This window comes from Vigna angularis, chromosome 1 (assembly GCF_016808095.1).
Source record: "Vigna angularis cultivar LongXiaoDou No.4 chromosome 1, ASM1680809v1, whole genome shotgun sequence".
Classification (NCBI taxonomy): domain Eukaryota; kingdom Viridiplantae; phylum Streptophyta; class Magnoliopsida; order Fabales; family Fabaceae; genus Vigna; species Vigna angularis.
Genome location: NC_068970.1, coordinates 44,288,838 through 44,310,070, shown reverse-complemented (window position 1 = coordinate 44,310,070; position 21,233 = coordinate 44,288,838). Strand labels below are relative to the sequence as shown.

Below are 21,233 nucleotides of genomic sequence, written 5' to 3'. Positions count from 1 at the left end.
GTCGACTTAAGATGGTTGAGGATCATGCCATATTGGAATGAGTTGACCTTGATCGAAGATTAGCCGAGTCAATTCTAGTTAAAGGTCGACTCGAATTGGTTCAAACCAAATATCCACTCAAGTCTACTTTAAATGAAGATCAACTCAAGTCGGTCTTAGTTGAATATTAAACCTAATTGATCTCAATTGAACGTCGACCCAAAACGACCACAATCAATAGTTGACTCATAATGGTTCCAGCCAAAAATCGATTAGAGATGATCTTGATACTACCAACTAAAATCTAAGATCGAGTCAAATTAATCTAAATTAAATAATCGAGTCAAGTTAGTCTAACTCACTAAATTTAATTGTATTGACAAAGTACATTAATCTAATTTTAACTAAATAGACTGTATTTAGATTATAAATCTAATTCATTTTATTGGATCCAAATTTAAGCTTTTTACAAGAGTCACGCTAATAAACTGCATCGCGATTTTGACTTGGTCACTAGCTATATAAATAGCAATTGGTAATTGGAATGTCTTGTACTTATATCTGAAATCTAAAGCCATTGGGCACTATTCGAACATTGTATGAAAAAAAGCTGAAAAAGTTAATGCTTATCGCAGAAAAGATTGCGTTTGCCGGGAGTCGAACCCGGGTCTATTGCTTGGAAGGCAATTATCCTAACCGTTGGACTACAAACGCTTCGGTGATAGTTGAAACTTTAAAATTTTGAAAACCTAAAAACCTTTTAACTTGGATTTATAAAATTATGACGTATATTCTACAACTAATATTATCGTTTAAAGTATATTTATACGAATCAAGTATTAGTGAAATATTAAATTAATTTTTATTGTTATAAAATACAAAGTAATTTGTTCATTTAAACACTAACACTAATGACAAATGACATGAATTTACCCTATCAAATTGCGATATATCAACATAAACACTATTTATATATCGCTTAATGAATTTGAAAATATTTAATTGGTAGCTAATATTTAAATCATCAAATAAATATTTTGTAAACCAATGAAAAAATATGTTATTAATTTAGTTTTCAAATGAAAGGACACGCTAGTCCGGTGTTCAAATTGAATAAATTTAAAAAACTAATTGAAAAAAATGAAAATCAAATATCTTTTAGACTATTTTTTTTCTTTAACCGAGCTGTTTGATTTAAATTTAAATTTGAAAATAAAGAAATGAGATGTGACTTTTGAAAGTTGTTTTATAATTTCAACGTATTGTAATTAGAGTACATGTACTTATTCTAACATCGTAGCATATTTGAATGTTGCAATTTTTAACTATGAAATTGTGTAATTTATATACAAATAAAAAAGAAAGTTTAACTTGTAAATATGAGTATAATTATAAAAAGAATCATTTAAAGCAAAACTTTTTACTTTGTAATTTTTCATCATAAAATGTTTGGCATTCTTTTTTAAATTGCTTACAATTTTGTAGTAACAAAAATCATTTATTTTGGTTTGAGTTTTGTACATTGAACCAAATTCAACCTAGTTTGATAATGTTTAGTTCAAATGACTCTTTAGTTGAAAATCAAACTATATAACAAGTCATTAACCAATGTCTTATCTCTTTAAACCGATTGAGTTTGTTAGAATAAAATATTGAGCTCAAAGAGAGACTCAACTTATGCACGAAAGATTATCACAAATGCATGATATATTTCTATAGGAAAATTAAAGTAAATTTCGAAAATAAAAAAGAGTCTAATTTATTGAAAAAAAAAGTGTTGGTGTTGTTGTTCTTTAATTTTAAAAATTAATAAATATATAATGATAAAAAAGAAGAAAATATCACCAAAGTTTAATTCAATTTTACACCAGAACTATATTAAGATGTTCAACTACTCTCACAAATCTAATTCATTACACTTTCAAGTTTTTTTATAAAACTTAAAAAAAATGAAGAAAGATAATGTTGAGATTGGTATCTTGTAGCAAAACCTTTTAAAAGCGTGAAAACGGTCAATAACAAAGAGGGGAAGGATGATTTTAAAAATTATAATTTTCTTCAGCAAGTTTATCAAACAGTTAGTAAACAAAGATTATAAAAATAGAGAAAAATCACACAATGATTTTTTATCTGATTTGAATCAATAGATTCTATGTTAAGTCGTTAATCACTATAAAGAGTTACAATCAAAGTGATTAAGAACAGAAAACACCTTTTTCGATTTTTCCTTAAGATTTAGAAAGATTGTACATATAGACCAAAAATTAGAAAATAAAAAACCTGCTCCTAACTAAAAGTGATCTTAAATTAAGATCTTAAATGTTGCACCATCTCAAACATAAAACCTAATAAAAAAAAGCATCTTGATCAATAATCAACGACTTATAAAAACAAGACCACCTAAAAAATTTAACTATAAAAGAAGAATAATGAATGTTCTTAAATGTTTTCTTCTTAATCTTATGTTTTAATCTATTTCTTCACTAAAAAAAATTCGAGAAGTAATTTTCAAATTAATCAAACAACTCTTACTATTTTTAAAATGTTTGCGTACTTTTAAAAGAAATTGGTTTAATATAGTGCAAAATTGAACGAGGTAGATTGGTTATAAAACTCTTTTTTAATATAATAAAACACATTTTAATTCATTGAAAAAAACTATATGCAAAGTGATGCAGTTTGAAAATGTTAAATCACTAAACTAAATCAGTTTTAAGTTATTTTAATCGGTTAAAATTTTGTTTTAACAAATTAAAAAGGTGACAATTAATATAAATATTGTTAAAGTGTTTAGTTGCACCAATATTTCCTTTGCAAGCTTCCACCCATGCTTATGTAAGACCTGTTACGTGTTGCCATACAACTGGACCAACTTCAATATCCACCCCTTCACTTTCTTCCTGCCTCCCATCATCAAATTTCTCGTCAGTTGAATTTCTCATATAGAAAGATCATATATGATAATGGATCGAGTTGGACACGGATAGTGATTTTATTCGCTGCCATGAACATAAATATTTTTGTCATTTCTATTCCTAACTAAGAATGTATTCTATAAAAGATTACTACTAGCTTATCCATATTCCATCAACAGCATGCATGCAATATGAAACAGTTTCAAAACAGTTCAATAACTGATCATCCTTTTTCCCAAGAAATAGGAAAATGTACACACTGCATAGTTGTGACTGGTATGCATGAACTATCCATCTACAGCAAGAATTCCCTAACTAAGCACCTTATGTATATATGGTGGTTTCCAAATTAATCAGAGTGAACAACAATAGACAAATTCAAGAGTTTGTCACAGACTGCTCTCTAGAAAACCAGCAAAACTAGAGTACTTGGGCTCCCACCCAACCACCTGGCGGGTTTTTGTATTGTTTAATCTTTTTCCTAGAGGATCATCTGTTCCTGCAAAGCAAAATATACCAAGATTCATTATGCTTTCAAAATCAAAAAGTGTGTGTTTCTTAATGTCATATAATCACAATTCATCAGGTATAGTAAGCTTGTTCATTTCTGAAACAACTTTCATCAACACAGTATGTAAAAAGGATAACAGCTTCGGCTAAATTAACATACAATGAAGTAATATGACAGTATCAGTTCCAGATATGTTTCACCATCAAAGAACTCACCAGTAAATTTATCAAACTTTTTATTGAATTTTCCACTTTCGTTAACCAGGTCCATCATTTGCTGCCTGCAAACCCATGATTAGTTTGAGATTGTTCTTTAAATATTCAGAGTCTAATTTGACAAGTTAAAGATAAAGCACCTAACCTAGACAAAGGATTATTATCACAACCAAGGAAAATCTGTCCACGGAATTTTTTCTTCAAGATTGCAACTGCAAGGGAAGCTGCATCCTGTTGTGGAAACATAAAAAATGAGCACCGGTTCTAACCTTATCATAAAACAAAGCTAAATACATTAAGAAAACGATATGTAGAAGAAAACAGAGAGGACGACCTCATTTAGAATATATAGGCTCAAGGTTTCTTAGATAATGTGATAATTATAAACATATCTTCAAATTTAATATTAGTTTTTACTAGCCTTGCATTTTATATTTGCTTAAAACCAAGCAGCTACTGCTTATAAAACTTAAAACAAAAATGAGAGTCCATGAACCAAACTAGAAGCATGCTTTCAAATGTACATAGATTCAACAAGCTCCAGTAGACTCGATAAGAATGCTCATGTTGAGAGATAAGTCTGCTGAGGTGCAGTCAAAGTAACAGTTTTCTAGAAATTCCTAGAAGAGATGAGAAAGCTAGCAAAATTAAGACAACTTTAAACCATAAAAAATGACAGCATGACACTGTGTTGCAACCATATCCAACCAATATTATTAGACAGTTATCTGTTTTGAGTCAACTGTAGCTCTGAGAGTTTGAGGTAAATACCTAAACACAAAGCCTGGAAAGGCTATAGTGGATTAGAAAAACGTTATTACCAACGGATGATTGGGAATGGACATAGGTCCCAATTTTGGCCAAACTAGTAAAAGTATAGTACTACTTAGAGCTCGTCTAGGAAAGCTGTTTCCCAAATACATCAGTTGTTTTAGGTGAAAATAATCTGATTAAGATAAGATCGATGTTTGGGGCAACAGCTAAAATTTTGTAATTTTTTTCTGAAAAACAAGTTGCTTTTAAGAATCTAAAAGATTATAACTGTTTTATTTTTAAAGATTTTTTTCCCTTCATTTTCATAATACTCTTTCTTGTGTAGAAGTTGTTTTTACACCTCTAAACAAAAATAGTTATCACAAAACCACGTTTTAAAAAACTTATGCAAACAAAAAGTCCAATTCTAACTATAATTAATTATGACAATAATCAACTATATACATGTAATCCGTTGATAGTTGAAATAATCTAATTTTCACAAATCTTATATTACAGTGGCTGCATATTAGAGGTTGGGGGAGCCCAAAGCTCTCTCTGCTATATTCAGATGCTTTCAAAAACACAAAAATAAAGAACTAAACTAGTCGGAATAAGCACTAAGCTTTTGTCTTAATTTCAGTTTGTCTCACTGTATCATAGTTGATTTTTGTGCTTGCCCAGTTTTCCAGTATGCAATCTGCCAATTCATTTTCGGTTTTCTGCTTTAAATATATTTAAAGTTTAAACCATCAAATGGATGTACTGTTTCCTATTGTGATATTTCTTGAAGAAATCAGTAAACTAGGGCTGAGTGAGTTTTCTACTTGAAACTCATTAACACCACCACCTGAACATTTTTTCACTAGCTCTCAACAGAGTACACTTCAATGGTTCAATGATATTAAATAGAAGTTACAGGACCAAAAAGGAAAGTGAATACAGAAATAAACAGAGAGGAAATGGTACTCTGACCTCATAATGTATAAGATTCAGGATGTGATCAGGACGACTATCAACGGTACCCTTTTCCAAGTAATAATTGTGTGCACCTCTATCTTCTTTGTAAAATTGGTTAAGGTTGAAATAAACAAAGCATAGTGGCAAAGATTACTGAGGTTAAAAAAAAATTCCTACAATCCTGATAATTTGAACATAACCAAGGATATATATAGTCCTGCCAATCTCAGAACACAGCCACCAAACTCCAGTACCACATTTTCAGCTTTTAGAAGGACATCAACCCTGGCGTTCCTCCCAATTGGCAAAACTGGAGAATCCTAAAATGAAGTACATGAGGATAAATCAACAAACATTCAAGACCGTAGAAAGGGAAAATCTAACAGTATCGGTTGGCAAATGGAATAAGATACACAGGAATAGAAGTACTGTGATTGCACAAGTGTAGTTAAAACAATTTGTTCATTACATTATTTGGAAAAAAGAAGCCTGTATCACCACCATGTACACTGTAATTATCTCCTTCAAATCATATAAAATTAAACAGAGAAGCAACAAGAGAATATGACAGTTTGGATGTATAACCCACCTCAGCACATGTTCCATTATCATTACAATCATATGGAGCACTGCTTGACGTAAACAAGAAAGAACCTTCCCCATTCCAGCTTAATGCAGCCAATCTGATTAGTTGACCATCCACATCAGTAAATGATTTCATAAGAAGACAACTACTGCACTGTCATTTTCTTTAAGTAGAAAATCCAAGTTGATCTGACCAATCTACTCAATGTTACTACAGGCAATGATGAAAGCAATCAAACAGAATACTCATGGTAAACATGAGATAACCTTGCCCATCCTATGAATAGGATGCATGTAAAAATGCAATCAATAAGTCAAGTTCTTTATCAAGAATGAGAATTCTGAGATTGAATACAATTAATACTTGTGCCTTCAAAGGGGAAGGGAAGGGAGGGAAACGTTTTTATTTTTAAATTAAGATAGCAATATAAGTTTTACACACCAAATATATTAGGACATTATGTTAGTCTATCATTTTATTTCTTTCATTTATTTTCTTTATCAGATTAGAGAATATTTATGAGAAATGAAAATTTTACCCTTCCTTCCCTTTCATCCCGAAGTCCAAACCACCAACCCTTTGTAAATCTTGTTCCCCGGGTACAACTTTTAAACATTAAAACTTATTTGCTGATAGATATCAGAGCAAACCACTAAAAACATTTCAGAGAAGTACTATTAGTTCTCTAAATAATAATTTCATATTCTATTTTGAAGGGCTTATAAGTCAGTGCTAGAGAGTACCTCAAATCTCTATTCTCATACCTTGACAGATTCTTATAACTACCACAAACAAATGACACATAAATTTGACATGATTTGACTCAACATGCTTATCAACCTTGCATCTGCCCCCTCCATATGACATTATTTACTGGGTCTCAATCTTTTCATACATAGAACAAGTCCCCAATAAAAGCATTCACAGCCCACAGAAATTTACACGGCAACCAATCTCTTCTCACTCTATCATCATTATGATAATACTTTTCCTATTAGTATTTTAAAAATATCTTGCACATAACTTTCACTATCTCGACACTATTTCTAACTAAAAGTTTGAATCTTTTTATAAGAATTTGAGCCAACAGATAAATTAACAAGAGGTACACACAAACAACAAAAAGTACAACAAAAATATAGATTTTCCAGGAGTGCAATGCCATGATTATTAAGTTTCAAAGATCATTTAGCAGAATTTGAGGTCATTCTCAGTGAAAAAGCTTTTATTACACGAAATGTATGTTAAGCTGTTACATGATCGTGCTGAAGAAAAGATGTCACATGATATAAATGAAGTACAATGGGATATTAACAAGATTTGCATTGAGATACAGATTGGTGTGCTTAAACCTCATCCATGATATTCAACCAATAAGAAAGCATCAAAACCATACATCATATATCAGCACAAAAACAATTTGTAGGAGTTTAAAGAATGATTTCAGAGCATAAAGAACACTCCTCAAGAGCTAAATCCATTATCCAGAACAAAGGTGGGCATTAGCACAAGTTGACCAACTAAAGGCCGGGAAATAACCAAACTAACTGACCAACACTGCTGGTATATTAAAGTCTTGAACAAACTCATTACCATGTTGCCATACCCTGAAGATTTCTCACCTAACATTACCAGCATAGTCCGGTGTGCGGGAAGGTGGTGCACAATAAATGACATTTGGAAATTTGTGAGTAGCTTCCGTCCATTTCAAAGACGGGTAAATACCCATTTGTATCAACTCGTTGTGATGATGAGTAGTCACTGTCTGACCATAAACTTGACAATCTGGAATTTCCTGCTTGCAAACACATAAATAGACACAAACATATAGATAACCAGCTACTGAATATCGACTAATCATAAGAATAGCAACGTAAAAACTTTTACATCGTCAACCAAATAGAAATCACCTTAAATATGACTTATAAAGTAATTACTAAAAATTCAACAACTTCATCATACATCAAAATATATTATTCTGCTACAAGTAAATTCTGAATACAATGTCCATAAACCGTAATGTTATATTCGTCCTTAACAAAGAATTGCATGAACTAGCGTTCCAATGTACGATAGTGAATTGGCCGAAGAAAATGAAAGAATACCTGATGCCATTTCTGAGCAACCAAACGACCAAGAACCCCGGGACCCACAACGAGTAAGTCATGTTCTCCAATTACCTGAGGAGAGGAAGAGAGTGATTCTTCCGTGGGAGAGAGTGCATCTTGCGAGACCTTCAAATGGGTTGTCTTGGACATTGAAAAAGATGTAAACTTTACACCATTTCCTAAGTTTGAATAAGAGGATCGAAGGTGGGTTTTGGGAGTGAGGAAACTGAGACCGCGAACGTTATCACAGAGGATAGAGAAATTCCCAGATAGCTTTTGAGGTTTGAAAAGAACATTAGTAGTTGGGAAACATGTAGTTCCCATCATAATCATAAGGAAGCCTAGTCTGCAACTGGAAGAGGTTGTTGTGTTGGTCTCACTGTCTATGTTTTTGGGACTTAATGGATTGAAATGCCCACACAGCGTAACGCATTGGGATATTGTAGATAAGAGAGCTTCAATTTTATCAATAGCATTTTTTGGTACATTGTATTGAATTCTTTTTTATATTCTGTTTTCTTCATTTAGTTAGCACATTTATTTTGTAAAGATTAACGTATGGTTTTTATTTTATTTTTTAATTACATTGATATGTATAGTTTCTTGAAAATTTTGCAGATTCTATGTTTTGTTTTTCTATGAATGCAACTTTTTCCATAAAATATTGAAATGCACGTTGAATTTCTTAAAATGATAATTGAAAATTGAATTTATATCACTTAAATAGTATATTCTGTGCTGATTTTATAAATGAAAAAAAAAACATAGTGACTGAGATTGAAATTTCACTGAAAGTGTCAGCGAGGCTCTTGTCATAAATTAATCATGATCATAACTAATATATACTTTGCAGTGTTATAATTATCATCTAAACATATTTTTTTTTAAGAATTTTTTATGTAATTATTTGAAATATTATCATTGGACTTTAATTTTGTTTATTTTGATTAAATTTTAGATAAATGGTTTAATTTAAATTTCAATTGTATTATTATATTTTTACTTGATTTGTGGTTTTTAGTTTTAAAGGCATTTTTTGGAAACTGGTTTGGACAGGAGTTCAGAATACTTAAGGGAGAAGATAATTACAAACCCTGGAGCACAATACTTCAGTAAAACTTTGTTGTTATTTCTCAAGGGAATTTTGAGCAACTTAAGCACAATAATAAACATGTTTTTAAGGTCCATTGGTTACAGTAAAGTTGTCATTAATTATAATTTATGTTACTACTTCTGTTTTACGTTATATTTTAGATATTTGATCAAAGAACTGCTAATGTAACTAATCTTCCTTAAGTGTTTCTCAACATAAAAAATAGGACTAGAATTTATCGTCAAAAATCTTAAAAGAAAATTAGTATTTAACTAGATATACTTTATAACATATTAGAAATTGAATATGTGAATTTTTACTTCCTAAAATACACTTATTTGAATTATATAACTTTTTGGATTACTTTCATTATTTTATTTGACTCTTGTAATATTTATGTAACTTGTTCATTTGTAACTTATTCATTTTTCTTTTAAGAGTAGTAGGAAAATTTCAAAAAATTTCAAGATTTTTTTAAAGTTTATAGTGTTGTGTCTAACCTAAGAAGAACAAAATTGTATTATATTTGAAAGGTAAAGTTACGTAACATAGAAAAAGAAAAAAAAGTCTTATAAAGGCATTTATTCTTAACTAACCAGATAATTATACATTTGTTTCCTTAGATTCTATCTTATATTTAGAATGAGTAGGGTAAAGTATTTGTGTTAAAGATTTTTAATTTTAAAATTAGTAGACATTTAAGATAATCAGATAGTTATTTTAAATGTGAAGTTATACTTTAAAAAGCTAAAAGAAGAAGAGATGGTTCAATTGAACCAAAAAATGGAAGATAACAACAATGATCAATAAAGTTGTGAAAGCATGAAAAAAAACACAAAAACCATGATAACATGAATTAAAATAGTAAAAGATGGAGAAAATAAAAAGGGAATGGGGGAGAAAGGAAGACACGCCACTTAGGGGAACAAAGTCTCATCGATAAGTGGTGGTTGTTGCCATTTTAACCAAGGTTCAAGATGAGACTAATAATGGAACACTCTCACAAGAGCAAAGCTCACAAATGCAAACAAAAGTGTCTCCCAATTTAACATTAATCAACTCTTTACATGTGGTCTAAAGACTTCCTTAAATAGGCATGGTTAGGGACCTCTTAGCAAATACTAAATGTTTTGTTCTAAAAACTAAGGCATGCTCTCTAATATTGCCTAAGTCATCTAGAAGATACAAAAAAGTCTTCCTTGCTCTCCAAGGCTCTCTCTCACATCTTTTTACTATCTAAAAGGTCAATCAGGCTCCTCTTCTCTTCAAATGCAGCCTTACATGTTGCGCCAAGCTCTAAGGCCCTTCTTGATCCATCTAGGTGTGCCCCTTAGCAAACTAAGAGTGTCCAAGAACAATCCCATAAAAACAAAGGAGTAATTTATGAGTCTAGAATTTATTTTAAGACAAGAAGAAGAAAATCTAAACCAAATAAAAGAAAGTGAAGAAACTTCCTTCCTAAACATTTTATTTTCCCTAAGCATGTGCCTCCATCCTTGGTAGGGGTTAGGTGAAGTACCTGAAAAACACTAGAAGAGCGGTTGGATAATGTTAATGGAAAAACTTTTTCGCAACTTTCCTGATATAGCACTTTAGTCGAGTACATGATTTTTCAAGTAGTTGTTAAACGTTCGACCTTGTAAATGATTTTAAACAATGAATTCTTTTCATGTGTTATTCAGAATATTCACTATAGTGTTTGTAAGAACTTCTTTTTAATGAACAATCGTTTGGTATGGGAAGCTCTTGTATTCAAAACTAAAATGCAACTGTAGGTTTTATAAGAGAAGCATTCACACAAAAGTAAACAATAAACGCATGATACTTTTATACTGGTTCACTCCAACTAAGCTACATCCAATCTCTTATATCCTTAGAGGGTTCCACTATAATCTTCAACAAGATTACAATTGAGTATTCTCACCACTTATGGTATCCCTAGGCACTCCTGGTATCTCCCGATACGTTGTCTAGTTGAGTTTCACGGGTTGTGCAGTATTCTTCACCATTCTTGGTTGTGCAGTATTCTTCACCACTCCTGTCAGCGAATAACTTCGGTTACCCTAAACTGGTCTAGTTTCACCACTCCTAGTACCAAACAATCTTGGTATCCTCTGATACGCTGCCTAGATTTCCTTAACTCGTTTGAGTTACACAACAAGTGTTATAATTCTCTTCAGAATTGGAATCAACCAATTGCTTACAAGTCGTTTAGACAATAACTCTCATAGAGAGGATATGTGTTTAATACAATACAGTCTATAGACTCGCTAGGTGTTTCTCTCTTTTCTCTTTTCTCTCTTCTTACAATAGTAAGCAAATACTACAATGAAGCTTGAGAGTATTTATTGACTTTTCTTTTTCTCTTCTTAGATATTGTTTTTGAGCTTGAGCTTCTTTGCGCTTTTCTTCTAAACATTTATCGTAGGATTGATATTTTCATTGTAAGCTATATCCTCTTAATTCTTTCTTTGAATGATCTTTTATTTAAAGGTTCTTCAAAATATATCTGTTAGACTGAGCTCTTTAGCTTTGAATATTGTGTTTTCTCTGTTGATAGCAACCTCCTTAGCTAGGTTGGGCCAAAACTTATAAGGAAGCAAGGAGATGGTCCCTTGGAGTATTATAATGTGAAAAATGGTGGGAAAGGAAGGTCCAAGGTGGCACAAATGGTGGTGGTGAGGAGATATGCTCACGGTTTTGGCGAAAAGGTGGAGATGGTGTGATGTTTGGTGACTCAAAGAGAGGTTATACCAACTCAATGAGGAAGGTGACTAGAGGGACCTCTAGGATTGTTCTAGTCTTGATCTATTATGTGTATGGTCATAATTTTCTAGCATAACATTACATTAATCTAAGATGAAATACAAGGGTGGAGACACCTCTATTTATAGGCCAAGGGTGTCTCCTTCTAACCCTAAAAGCAAACCTAGTCACCAAGGATGGTGTTGGCCGAATATTTCTCACTACGAGGGAGCCATGTGTTGATGATTTACAATCTATCTCCTATGTTGTGCATGAAGAGAATATATTATGATGTTGTCTATGATGATATCGAGTCCTAGACAACCTAAAAATGACATTGAGGTGTATCTAAAACCGTTAATTGATGATTTGAAAATGTTGTGGGAAGAGGGCGTCGAGGTCTTCAATTCATATTAAGAAGAAAACTCCTGTTAGCGTGCAATGTTGTTTTGCACCATAAAGGATTTTCCAGCATATGGAAACTTAAGTGGTTATAGCGTTAAAGGTCATTTTGCATGTCCCATTTTTGAAGAAAATACTAGTTATCTTCAATTGAAGCATAGGCAAAAACCTATGTATACAAGACATTGAAGATTCCTTCCTTGAAATCACCCTTATTGTAGATTAAAAAAGCATTTAATGGAAGTCTTGAAGATGATGTTGTGTCCAAACCTCGCAATGGGGAAGAAATATACAACCAGGTGAAGAACATTGATGTTGTGTTCACAAAACATGAAAAGAAGACCATTGAAAAAACATTTGGGAAAAATGATCAATATTCTTTAATCTTCCATATTGGTGTAAACTTGATAAGGCAACAGAAGAAGATGAACCTCTAGGTAAGTTGATGAAAAAATTACACAGGTTAAATAAACCGATAGAACTGGAGTGGGAGTTAAGAGTATTTGGCCTCCAATGTCATGTGCCATTGTATATTACTCTAAATGATGCACTGGAGGTCGTTGGTGAAGAAAGAATGTTAAATATTTCAGTCATACAATTATAGTGGATGTAAGATTTTTAATTGCCTTTCCTTTTTTAAAATTTAAAATACTTAACTTCTATATATATACTTAACTTTATTGTTATAGGTACATGGACACTATCATAGTGGACCAAGGTTGGACAACAATGTATGGCTTTCTTAAATCTCAGGACATTCAACCATCTGGAAACACAGTAGAAAACAAGCTATATATAAATATGAATGATTAAGTCTAACAGAGAGTTGTATATCACATCATATATTGATGGATATGTGTTACTCAATATTGTACACTTTTATCAACATTTAATTAATTGACTCACTATTTTTTATTCATGATAGGAGCCATTGGCAAGTGATGGTGATCATACCAAGACACGTCAAGTTGTTTGGTTTTGTTCCTTACATAGGAAGATGAATTCTTACTTGAAATCCTTGTTACAAACATAAGTATTATATTCTTTCATATTAATTCATTTTGATATTAATATATTAACTTATGTTTCAAATGATTTAAATTAGTTTAGAGTTGTGGCTAGGTCTATAGCACAACAAATTGAAATAATTTATCCAAAGGTTAGTCTTCATTGATCTTTAACTTATTAATTTTCGTATGTGAAATTTAGACCATCATATTTGACTATTTTTTTTGTCATGTTTAATGTAACAATCAGAAGATTCCTGGGCATGCAGACACTACATAATGTCATGGATAAAGACTATGATTCGAGCAAGAATTAGAGATGATTAGACTGAGGTAATAATTTAGCTTTGAAATCTTACAAATCATATTCAACTTGAACATTATAATGAAAATAATAGTCAAGTTTTTGTTCTTACAGCGGTTCAACAATCATTCTGCATTAACAGATGCCACAATTAAGAAGCTAAGACAGGATTGAGCAACATATCTTTGGGAGAGATGGAGTTAGGCTAAAATAATTTACTTTCAATTCTTTTTGTTTTGATATTGATAGTTTTAGTTTTTAGTTTTATTTGTCATAGCTTTAGTTGTAGTTTGAATTGTGAATAGAAAAATTCTGGATATATCAAATGCAAAAATTGGTTTTCTGATTTTCAGGTGTGGTAATATTGAAAAAACTAAGCTTTTATAAAAAAAATACACTAAAAAGACATCGGACATTGCACTACTCGATGATAATAGGTGTTGATTGACATCACGCATTGCCATTTTCAACGTCAATTTAACACAAGAAAGTGCACATTACGATATCAAATCCCTTATAATGCCCACTCGAGGGGGAAATTTTATCTGAACGAGAAGGTGTGGCTCAATGATATTGACGTTGGTGATCCCATTTTCAGATGTCAAATATCCCCTTTCCATTTTACAGACCCATCCTTTGGATCTCTGCTAAGTGTGAAGAGGATTGCGATGGATGCCATAAGATGTTGGTGTACATAGCTTTCTCACGTCAAAAAACGTTGGTGATATTTTCTAACGTCAAATTAATGTCTTTCGATATGATGTCGACTTGTACTTGAACGTTAAAGACCAAAAAACATCGACGTCGAAGTTTTTTTGCACTAGTAAAACATATGTAACTCATGTTCGAGCAATTATCATGTCCTTTTATGTAAATAAGTTAGATATAAGATGTCTCATTTACTGAAATTCTCCTTGTGTGGTGACATTTGAAGAAGTTGAAGGTTTTATGAATTTTTCACTTTGTTGATTCTAGGCCATATAAAGTCTTTCTCTTTTGTTCAATTATCTTACAAGATTGCATAATATGACATCATCAAATGGATGACTGGACACACCATCTTTCAATGTGACTTTGGGGAGTCTTAGTGAGCATTAAGTTTTTCATAACCATCCTGAAAGAAAAAAATAATCAAAGTGAGATTCAATATAATTTTTCACATGAATTACAGTATTAAAAGCTTGAAGTGGTAAAACCATTATCCAACTCAATAATTTTGTGAACCTTAGAGTCAGTTTTAGTTGTCATGTGAGTCTTTTGAAAAAGATATCAACATGTTGGAATGATGTTCATCTTTTATTTCTAAAATTAAACAAATAAGTTCGTTGCTTCATTAGTGAAATGAAAATTAAAAGTAAATATTACACATGAATCTCTCTGTATCAATCTCTTAAAATGCTTTGAACCAAGAATTCACTTTGTGTGCAATGAACCATGTAAGAATTTCTATTAGAGGCATTAATTTTGCTCTATTTTATCAATCCTAATTACTCCATTTCTATTGTAATTATTGTCTTATTGCATCAAATCCAAGCACCAACACCACACCGAACTCTATAAGAGCATTTGAAAAGCCTTAAGGAATTTTATGTTTATATGTCCTCTTAAATTATATGTCATGGGTTTGTAACCATTTGAATTTTCTCTATATCTCAAATTTTAAACATTGTTAATATATATCCAATATGTTTTATTATGATGACTTATGTGACACACTAGCTGTGACACTTGGTTGTGTTGTCACGAAAATCATCACTCATTCTTTTAATACCTTTTGTGATAAAGTTTGTGATGCACAATTTTAAAGATGAGCATTTGATGATACAAAGATTTCTCACTAACATAATTTTTATGATTGATACACAGTTTAAAAAAGACACAAACTTGTTACAAAAAAAAATTAATTTTTATTACTGAACTTACACTTTTTGTAACAACATTTTTGTCATATGACAAAAAATATTTTTGTAGTGATGAACTATTACCGAATTAATTATTTTAAATTGTGTAAATTTTTATTAACTTTAGAATTTTGCATTGATCTAATTGTGTAATTATGTTTGTTTTCATTGTTTTTAAATAAAATTTAACTTAGTTAAATATATACTTTTATTATTATTAAAAATATTTTGAAAAATATGAATAAATCTCTTATTTTTTTAATATTTTATGTATTCTACAAATTAAATAACTTTAACTTAATAAATAAATTATTGATAAAATATTAAAATGCGATTTTTTAACCGAAAATAAAGAAATTTATTTAAGAACTTGAAAAGAGATGTTACATTGGAGTAAGAATACTCATGAGAGGTGCTAGAATTAAAAAGGAAAGAAAAAGTGTTGTGTACAAGTGAATCCACTTTAAAAAAACCATGAATTTCAATTAGAGACGTGGGAATCATATAAGCATAAATGTAAGTTTCTTACTGCTATATCCATTTGACCTTCCCAAATTAGCCACAATACCAATACTAGGGGAAAAATCATTAACACGCAATCGTGAACAGTAGATCGCACCTTCTTCTAAAACAAAAGTTTTCTTTTATACCAAGCCATCATAGTTCATTAGAGATTTGGGGTGTTGTGCAGGGATCATAGACCAATGATACTGTAGCATGCAGTATTAAGCTAAACTCAAACACAACAACCTTATTAAGTTCAGAATTATCAACTGGTACAAATTAATAGCTAGAAGGGCTCAAACCATCTTTCTTTGAAGATTTTTTCGGAAGCACCTAAATTTCATTGGTTCAACTCTTGCATGCTTGGTGAATATATATATATATATGGCCATTACACACATGTAGTTTTGAGAATTCTGAAGTTTGATAGTTTGCAATTCAACCATTTTGCAGATGGTCAAACCAAAATATATGTCCAACAGTTTTCTGCACATGATTCGATGTCTTATATATATGTACTGTGTATCAGTAATCCGCACACTCACTTTGTTCTTCTCTTTTTTTTTTCTATCTGATTTTGAACACATTTTTTTATTAGCAAGAAAGAGTATATAAAATGAGAGTCTTTGTAATCTATGTACAACCTTTATTTACAAAATTGAAAGAAAGAAATGACGATATTTCTCAAAACTTTACAAGAGAACTCACCTTAGTAGCTTACTAAATATATCATAAGAATTCACTAGCTGTATAAAGTTTAATTTGAGCAAGCACAGACAACAACATGAGTACGTAACACAATAAATATCTCAAAATTCTAGTGATGTCTTTAGGAAGTGAAACAAATGACTTGTTAGAATCGATGTTTCCTTGTGCTTAGAGTACTGCATATTGCTTCTCTCTTCTAAGGCTTCCAACTGTATGTTGACCATTTCCTAAAGTTGTATAATTCATCTTTCTCCCTAAGCCTATAACTTAAATACTATAAACTATAATATATAGATTTTAATTCAAAGATTTTATAAAACATTGAGTTCCTTGATTCCATATTTCTCGAATCCCAACATTTTAATTTACTTCCTTTATATGTGAAGTGTAAGTTGTGTAATTCAAATGAAAACCAAACACATTCAGAAGTTAGTGTACACTAAAAAAATAGATAAAAAATGCTTAATTTAATGCTACTTTGTAGTATTTACTTGTGTCAAAATTTGGAAGCATATATTCTTACCAGATGAAGCTAATATTTATTAGTTGTTAATTACATTGTAAAACTTTTGAATTTGTCAAAGGGATATAAGAATTGTTACTCCCTTTTAAAATTTTCAAATTAATTATTAAATTCTGATGCGTTTAGCAAAATTATGTTAACTTATTATCAAACTCCTTTTGAGCTAAATTCATAAAATTCGTAATAAACTTGTATAAACCCTGAACTCTAAATTCTAATAAATAATTCTTACAGTTCAATTTAAAAAAAAATACGAGTAATTTAAATAATGATAAAAAGATAATTATAAAAACATATTAAATAATGTTCTGAAATCCTTATTTATATAGTAATTGACATGTCTTTTAGAATAATAGTATTTGAAAACTGTTTTACTTACTCCAAAGCTTTCAAATAATTATATACAAAAAGTATACATACTATATATCATTTCTCTTGTAAATATTGCATCAATATCAGTGAAGAAACGTGGAATAATTTGTTAAAGAAGCAACAGCCTATCTCTTGGATGCAAAAACAATTAGTCCAGTTTAGAAGTTCAGAGGTCACGAGATTGATTTAGCTCACTAGAAGTCAGGAAGAAATGAGTGGAAACAAGGTAAAATTTATCATATCGGTATATATGATAATACATCACTGATTAAACTTTCTCCATGAGACCTTATTCAATGAGTTCATTGGAGGGAGCAGGAAAATGACATGTAATAATAGACATTTTAGCTGCTGCATGTGGAAGCTGATAACAGCAAAAAGAGGCCATTTAAAATTGCATTCACAACTTAGTTGATTAGATTTCAAACCGCACCTCGGAAATATTGTAACAGCTAAGTAATTAACCAGTGTAGTGACACGTTAATATTGATTCTACAAACCAAATCACTAAGACATCATTAGTTTTTCATTCTCCTAGCTAATATGCGACATGCATTCCTTGATTACCATGGCATGATTAAATCATAGCATATATATGACAAAGTTGAAAATGATTTTCTGATTTAAGCACCAAAAGTGTGGAAGGGAAGAGCCAATTGATCAAGGAGACCAGTGACAGGAGTGGCGAGTCTAGGTTCATATGCAAAACCATGCAATTCAAAGCCATCATGTGCAATGTAAGGACAAGGTGGAATCCACTGCCACCTCTTCCTGCATATATCAAACAGCAACGCTTTGTCTGTTCCACGAATCATGATCACAATAAAATCCCCATGCCCTACACATTCAAACCCGTTTCCAACTTCTAATTCAGCAAACTGAATATAAAGCTGCTGCGGCATTCTCTCTGACTCCACCCACATCGTCCCACAAGCCTGCAAACTCCACACCCTCAAACTCTTTGGCACGTTCAGCTTGCTCTTCTCAACAGCCGCAACAAGAAGCAGCTTCCCCTTGCACTCAACGAGGTTGGGAGACCTAAGGAACCTCCTCATTGGGGCTTGTATTTTGAACCAGTTGTTTGATGTGATGTCATAAGCCAGGACGCTGAAAGGGCTGCAATTCATGCAGTAAAACTTTCCTTCAGCGTAAACCATTCGACCGGATTCAAGGCTGCAAAGCCTAGGCAGAGAAGAGGTAGTGCCCCACAAGGAGTAAAACCCTCCTCCATCGATGTGAAAGCTTTCAGATGTCAAGTTCTTCACTGCATAAGGAGATATCATGTCATCCCCGGCAACAGTGACATCTATGCAGGTGGGGCTGATGGTTAAGCCAATGGAAGGGAAGAGTCTAGGTCTCAACGTTGGAGGTAACTGAGTGATAGAACCAACCAAAGGGTTGCACAGAAGCATGGTCTTAGGACCAGCCTCGTCAGAAACCCAACAAAGTAAACCAGCAGAAGAAGAGGCTGGAGAGAAGCCAGAAGGAACCAAAGCAAAGGAAATGCGATACCATGCCATGTCAGAGGGATCAAAGAGGTACCCTTCTTCACAGGAAGAGGCTGCACCATGTCCACAGCCACTACCGTTGTTGTTGTTCTTGTAGATGTAGCTCTTGCGAGTTTTGTGGTGCTTGAAGAATATGAACCAGTGGCGGTGTGGAGAGACTTGGAGGTATAATTCAAGGAAGGTGTTGGAGAAGAGAAGGGCATACCATCTCTTGCAAACACAACGTGCACGAAAGAAAGCTGGTGGAGGAAGGAAGGCTATGACACGGTCGAGAAGCCTCTGAGGGAGCTTGCTCCATATTCTGCTGTTCATCCATAGACTAGAAGTGCTGTAAGTGGCAGTGGTAAGATTGCTAGTAGTAGTACTACTTCCAGCACCACTGATGGGGAATGTGTACGAAAAAGGAGACGTCATAGAAGGGTGAAAACCTTCCATATATATAAATATATTCGGTTGGCTCGAGATGGATATGTATAAGATTATCTGTGTTTGCTTGGTTAAACACAAAGTAAAAGAGTGGAGGAAATGGGAAATGTTGAGGAGTGTAGTGCAGTTTTTTTTATGCTAGATAGGCTTGCCTTTAATGTTAAAGGAAAGGTTATGCATGGTTTCTTGTTTTGCTGCGTAATAGTGAGGAAAATGGGTGTGGAAATGTTTTTAGGGAACAACCTAAGAGGGGAAAGCAGTGTAGCTTCCACAAGGGAAAACGAAAAAAGTGGCTTTTGGAAGGATAATTGTTGAAGCTGTTGTTGTTGTCATGTTGTTTGCTGACTCCTCCTAGCTATAGCAATCACCTGGGATGGTTGTTTCTGTTCCTCATTTTCAGTGGGGTGTTGGAGAATGGAGAGAAGGGAAGACGGTTTTGGAAGTGAAGAAGTGTGATGCAACACAACCAGAAATGGAACAAAAGACGTGGGATTTAGAAGTTGGTGGTGGTTATGATGTGAAGAAAGAAATTATTGGGTGTTGTGTTTTGGTGTGTTGTGTTGTGGCATTGGTGGTAAGTGGGGACAAGTGTATATATAAGATGAAAAAACATGTTTGGGGTTGTTGAATTGTTCATTTGGTGATAGCATAATTAATTAATTAGTGGATGCATATCTGTGTGTGTTGGCATCTTTTGGAGGATGAGAAAGAAAGAGAAAGAAAAGGCAAGTGATTCTGATGAATGCATCTATCATTTCAGTGTTGTTTTGTCAAGGCCGAGGTTGGAAGGACATAGTGGCAGAAAAGTGAGACAGATGCAATTGATGAAAGCGCAACACCCTGCTAGGACAAACACATGGGGGCATATAAAATAGTGTTCATGAGTGTTGATTCAATATTCATCCAAATCCAAACCAATTTCTCTGTCATAAATCTCAAAGAGTAGCGGCATTTCCTTTTTCTTTTTCTCGTTGCTCTTGTTCAAACGCAGGTTATTCCCACAAAGGGACAAAACAAGGCCATCAATGAGAAGTACACTTCATATGTATGTAGATGACAACTCTAGCATGGAAAAGGTGCATCAAATCTTACTTAAAAAAAGTCATTATATCATAATATATTTATTGCTGAAAACTCACGACTCTTTCATGAAAATAATTTTATAGTTTTTAGGGTTTTTGCTCAAGTTTTGTTATAAAAGTTACTGCTGAAAACAACTTGAGGTTTTAGGGCATTTTATAGTTTTGTTGATTTTTACTAAAACTCTAACAAGTAAGAAAGAAGTAATTAAATGAAAAAAAAATTGATGATTAATGCATGAGAAGGTTATGTATTTGTTGATTATAGATGAGTTGGTGAAGAAATGATATGAATAAAATCAGAATGATACAAAGTGTGGTGTCAGATGATACATGCATACGTCCAATCCCATCGAAGTGATAGGTTTCTTTACAGTTTACAGAGCAGAGGGAGGCGTGAACTACCAAAAGGAAAAGCTTTTGGTGCTGCTAAAGCTAGCTGTACTCATGCCATACACAAAGCTATACTATATACTATTAGCATGCTATATTAGTTCCTTCATCATCCTTTCTTATTCATCATATTCATTCATTCAACTTATTCACTATTCCTTTCTTCTTTCTATGAGTCATAATATTCCCTTTCTCTCACCCAATTGGCTTTTGTTTGGTTTTGTTAAGGGAAGCAAATCTC

The 21,233-nt window shown here is 32.3% G+C and overlaps 2 protein-coding genes and 1 non-coding gene across 3 annotated transcripts; all 3 read right to left on the bottom strand.

The window, feature by feature from the left end:
- Positions 1-621: 621 nt before the first annotated feature.
- TRNAG-UCC (transfer RNA glycine (anticodon UCC)) lies at positions 622-693 on the bottom strand. The gene has a single exon. It is a non-coding gene; the product is annotated as a tRNA-Gly (tRNA).
- A 2,393-nt stretch (positions 694-3,086) lies between these two features.
- Positions 3,087-8,469, bottom strand: LOC108319108 (uncharacterized). The gene is made up of 8 exons (XM_017550130.2): positions 8,025-8,469; positions 7,542-7,714; positions 5,923-6,016; positions 5,543-5,653; positions 5,349-5,438; positions 3,766-3,851; positions 3,621-3,685; positions 3,087-3,393 (listed from the first exon to the last, which is right to left on the bottom strand). Exons 1-8 carry the CDS (start codon positions 8,358-8,360, stop codon positions 3,284-3,286), a joined length of 1,065 nt encoding a protein of 354 aa, XP_017405619.1. The 5' UTR covers positions 8,361-8,469; the 3' UTR covers positions 3,087-3,283.
- A 9,672-nt stretch (positions 8,470-18,141) lies between these two features.
- LOC108319116 (protein UNUSUAL FLORAL ORGANS) lies at positions 18,142-20,063 on the bottom strand. The gene has a single exon (XM_017550140.2). The coding sequence runs from the start codon at positions 19,527-19,529 to the stop codon at positions 18,210-18,212; it is 1,320 nt and encodes a 439-aa protein (XP_017405629.1). The 5' UTR covers positions 19,530-20,063; the 3' UTR covers positions 18,142-18,209.
- Positions 20,064-21,233: the final 1,170 nt, after the last annotated feature.

What these genes read in the sequence shown, in the direction of transcription:
- LOC108319116 (XM_017550140.2), bottom strand. Translation starts at nt 19,529, where the DNA reads ATGGAAGGTTTTCACCCTTCTATGACGTCTCCTTTTTCGTACACATTC.
- LOC108319108 (XM_017550130.2), bottom strand. Translation starts at nt 8,360, where the DNA reads ATGATTATGATGGGAACTACATGTTTCCCAACTACTAATGTTCTTTTC. An exon ending in GACTATGCTGGTAATGTTAG is followed by an intron (nt 6,017 to 7,541) that starts GTGAGAAATCTT and finishes TCAACTAATCAG; the next exon opens with ATTGGCTGCATTAAGCTGGA. An exon ending in TGAGATTGGCAGGACTATAT is followed by an intron (nt 5,439 to 5,542) that starts ATATCCTTGGTT and finishes AACCAATTTTAC; the next exon opens with AAAGAAGATAGAGGTGCACA.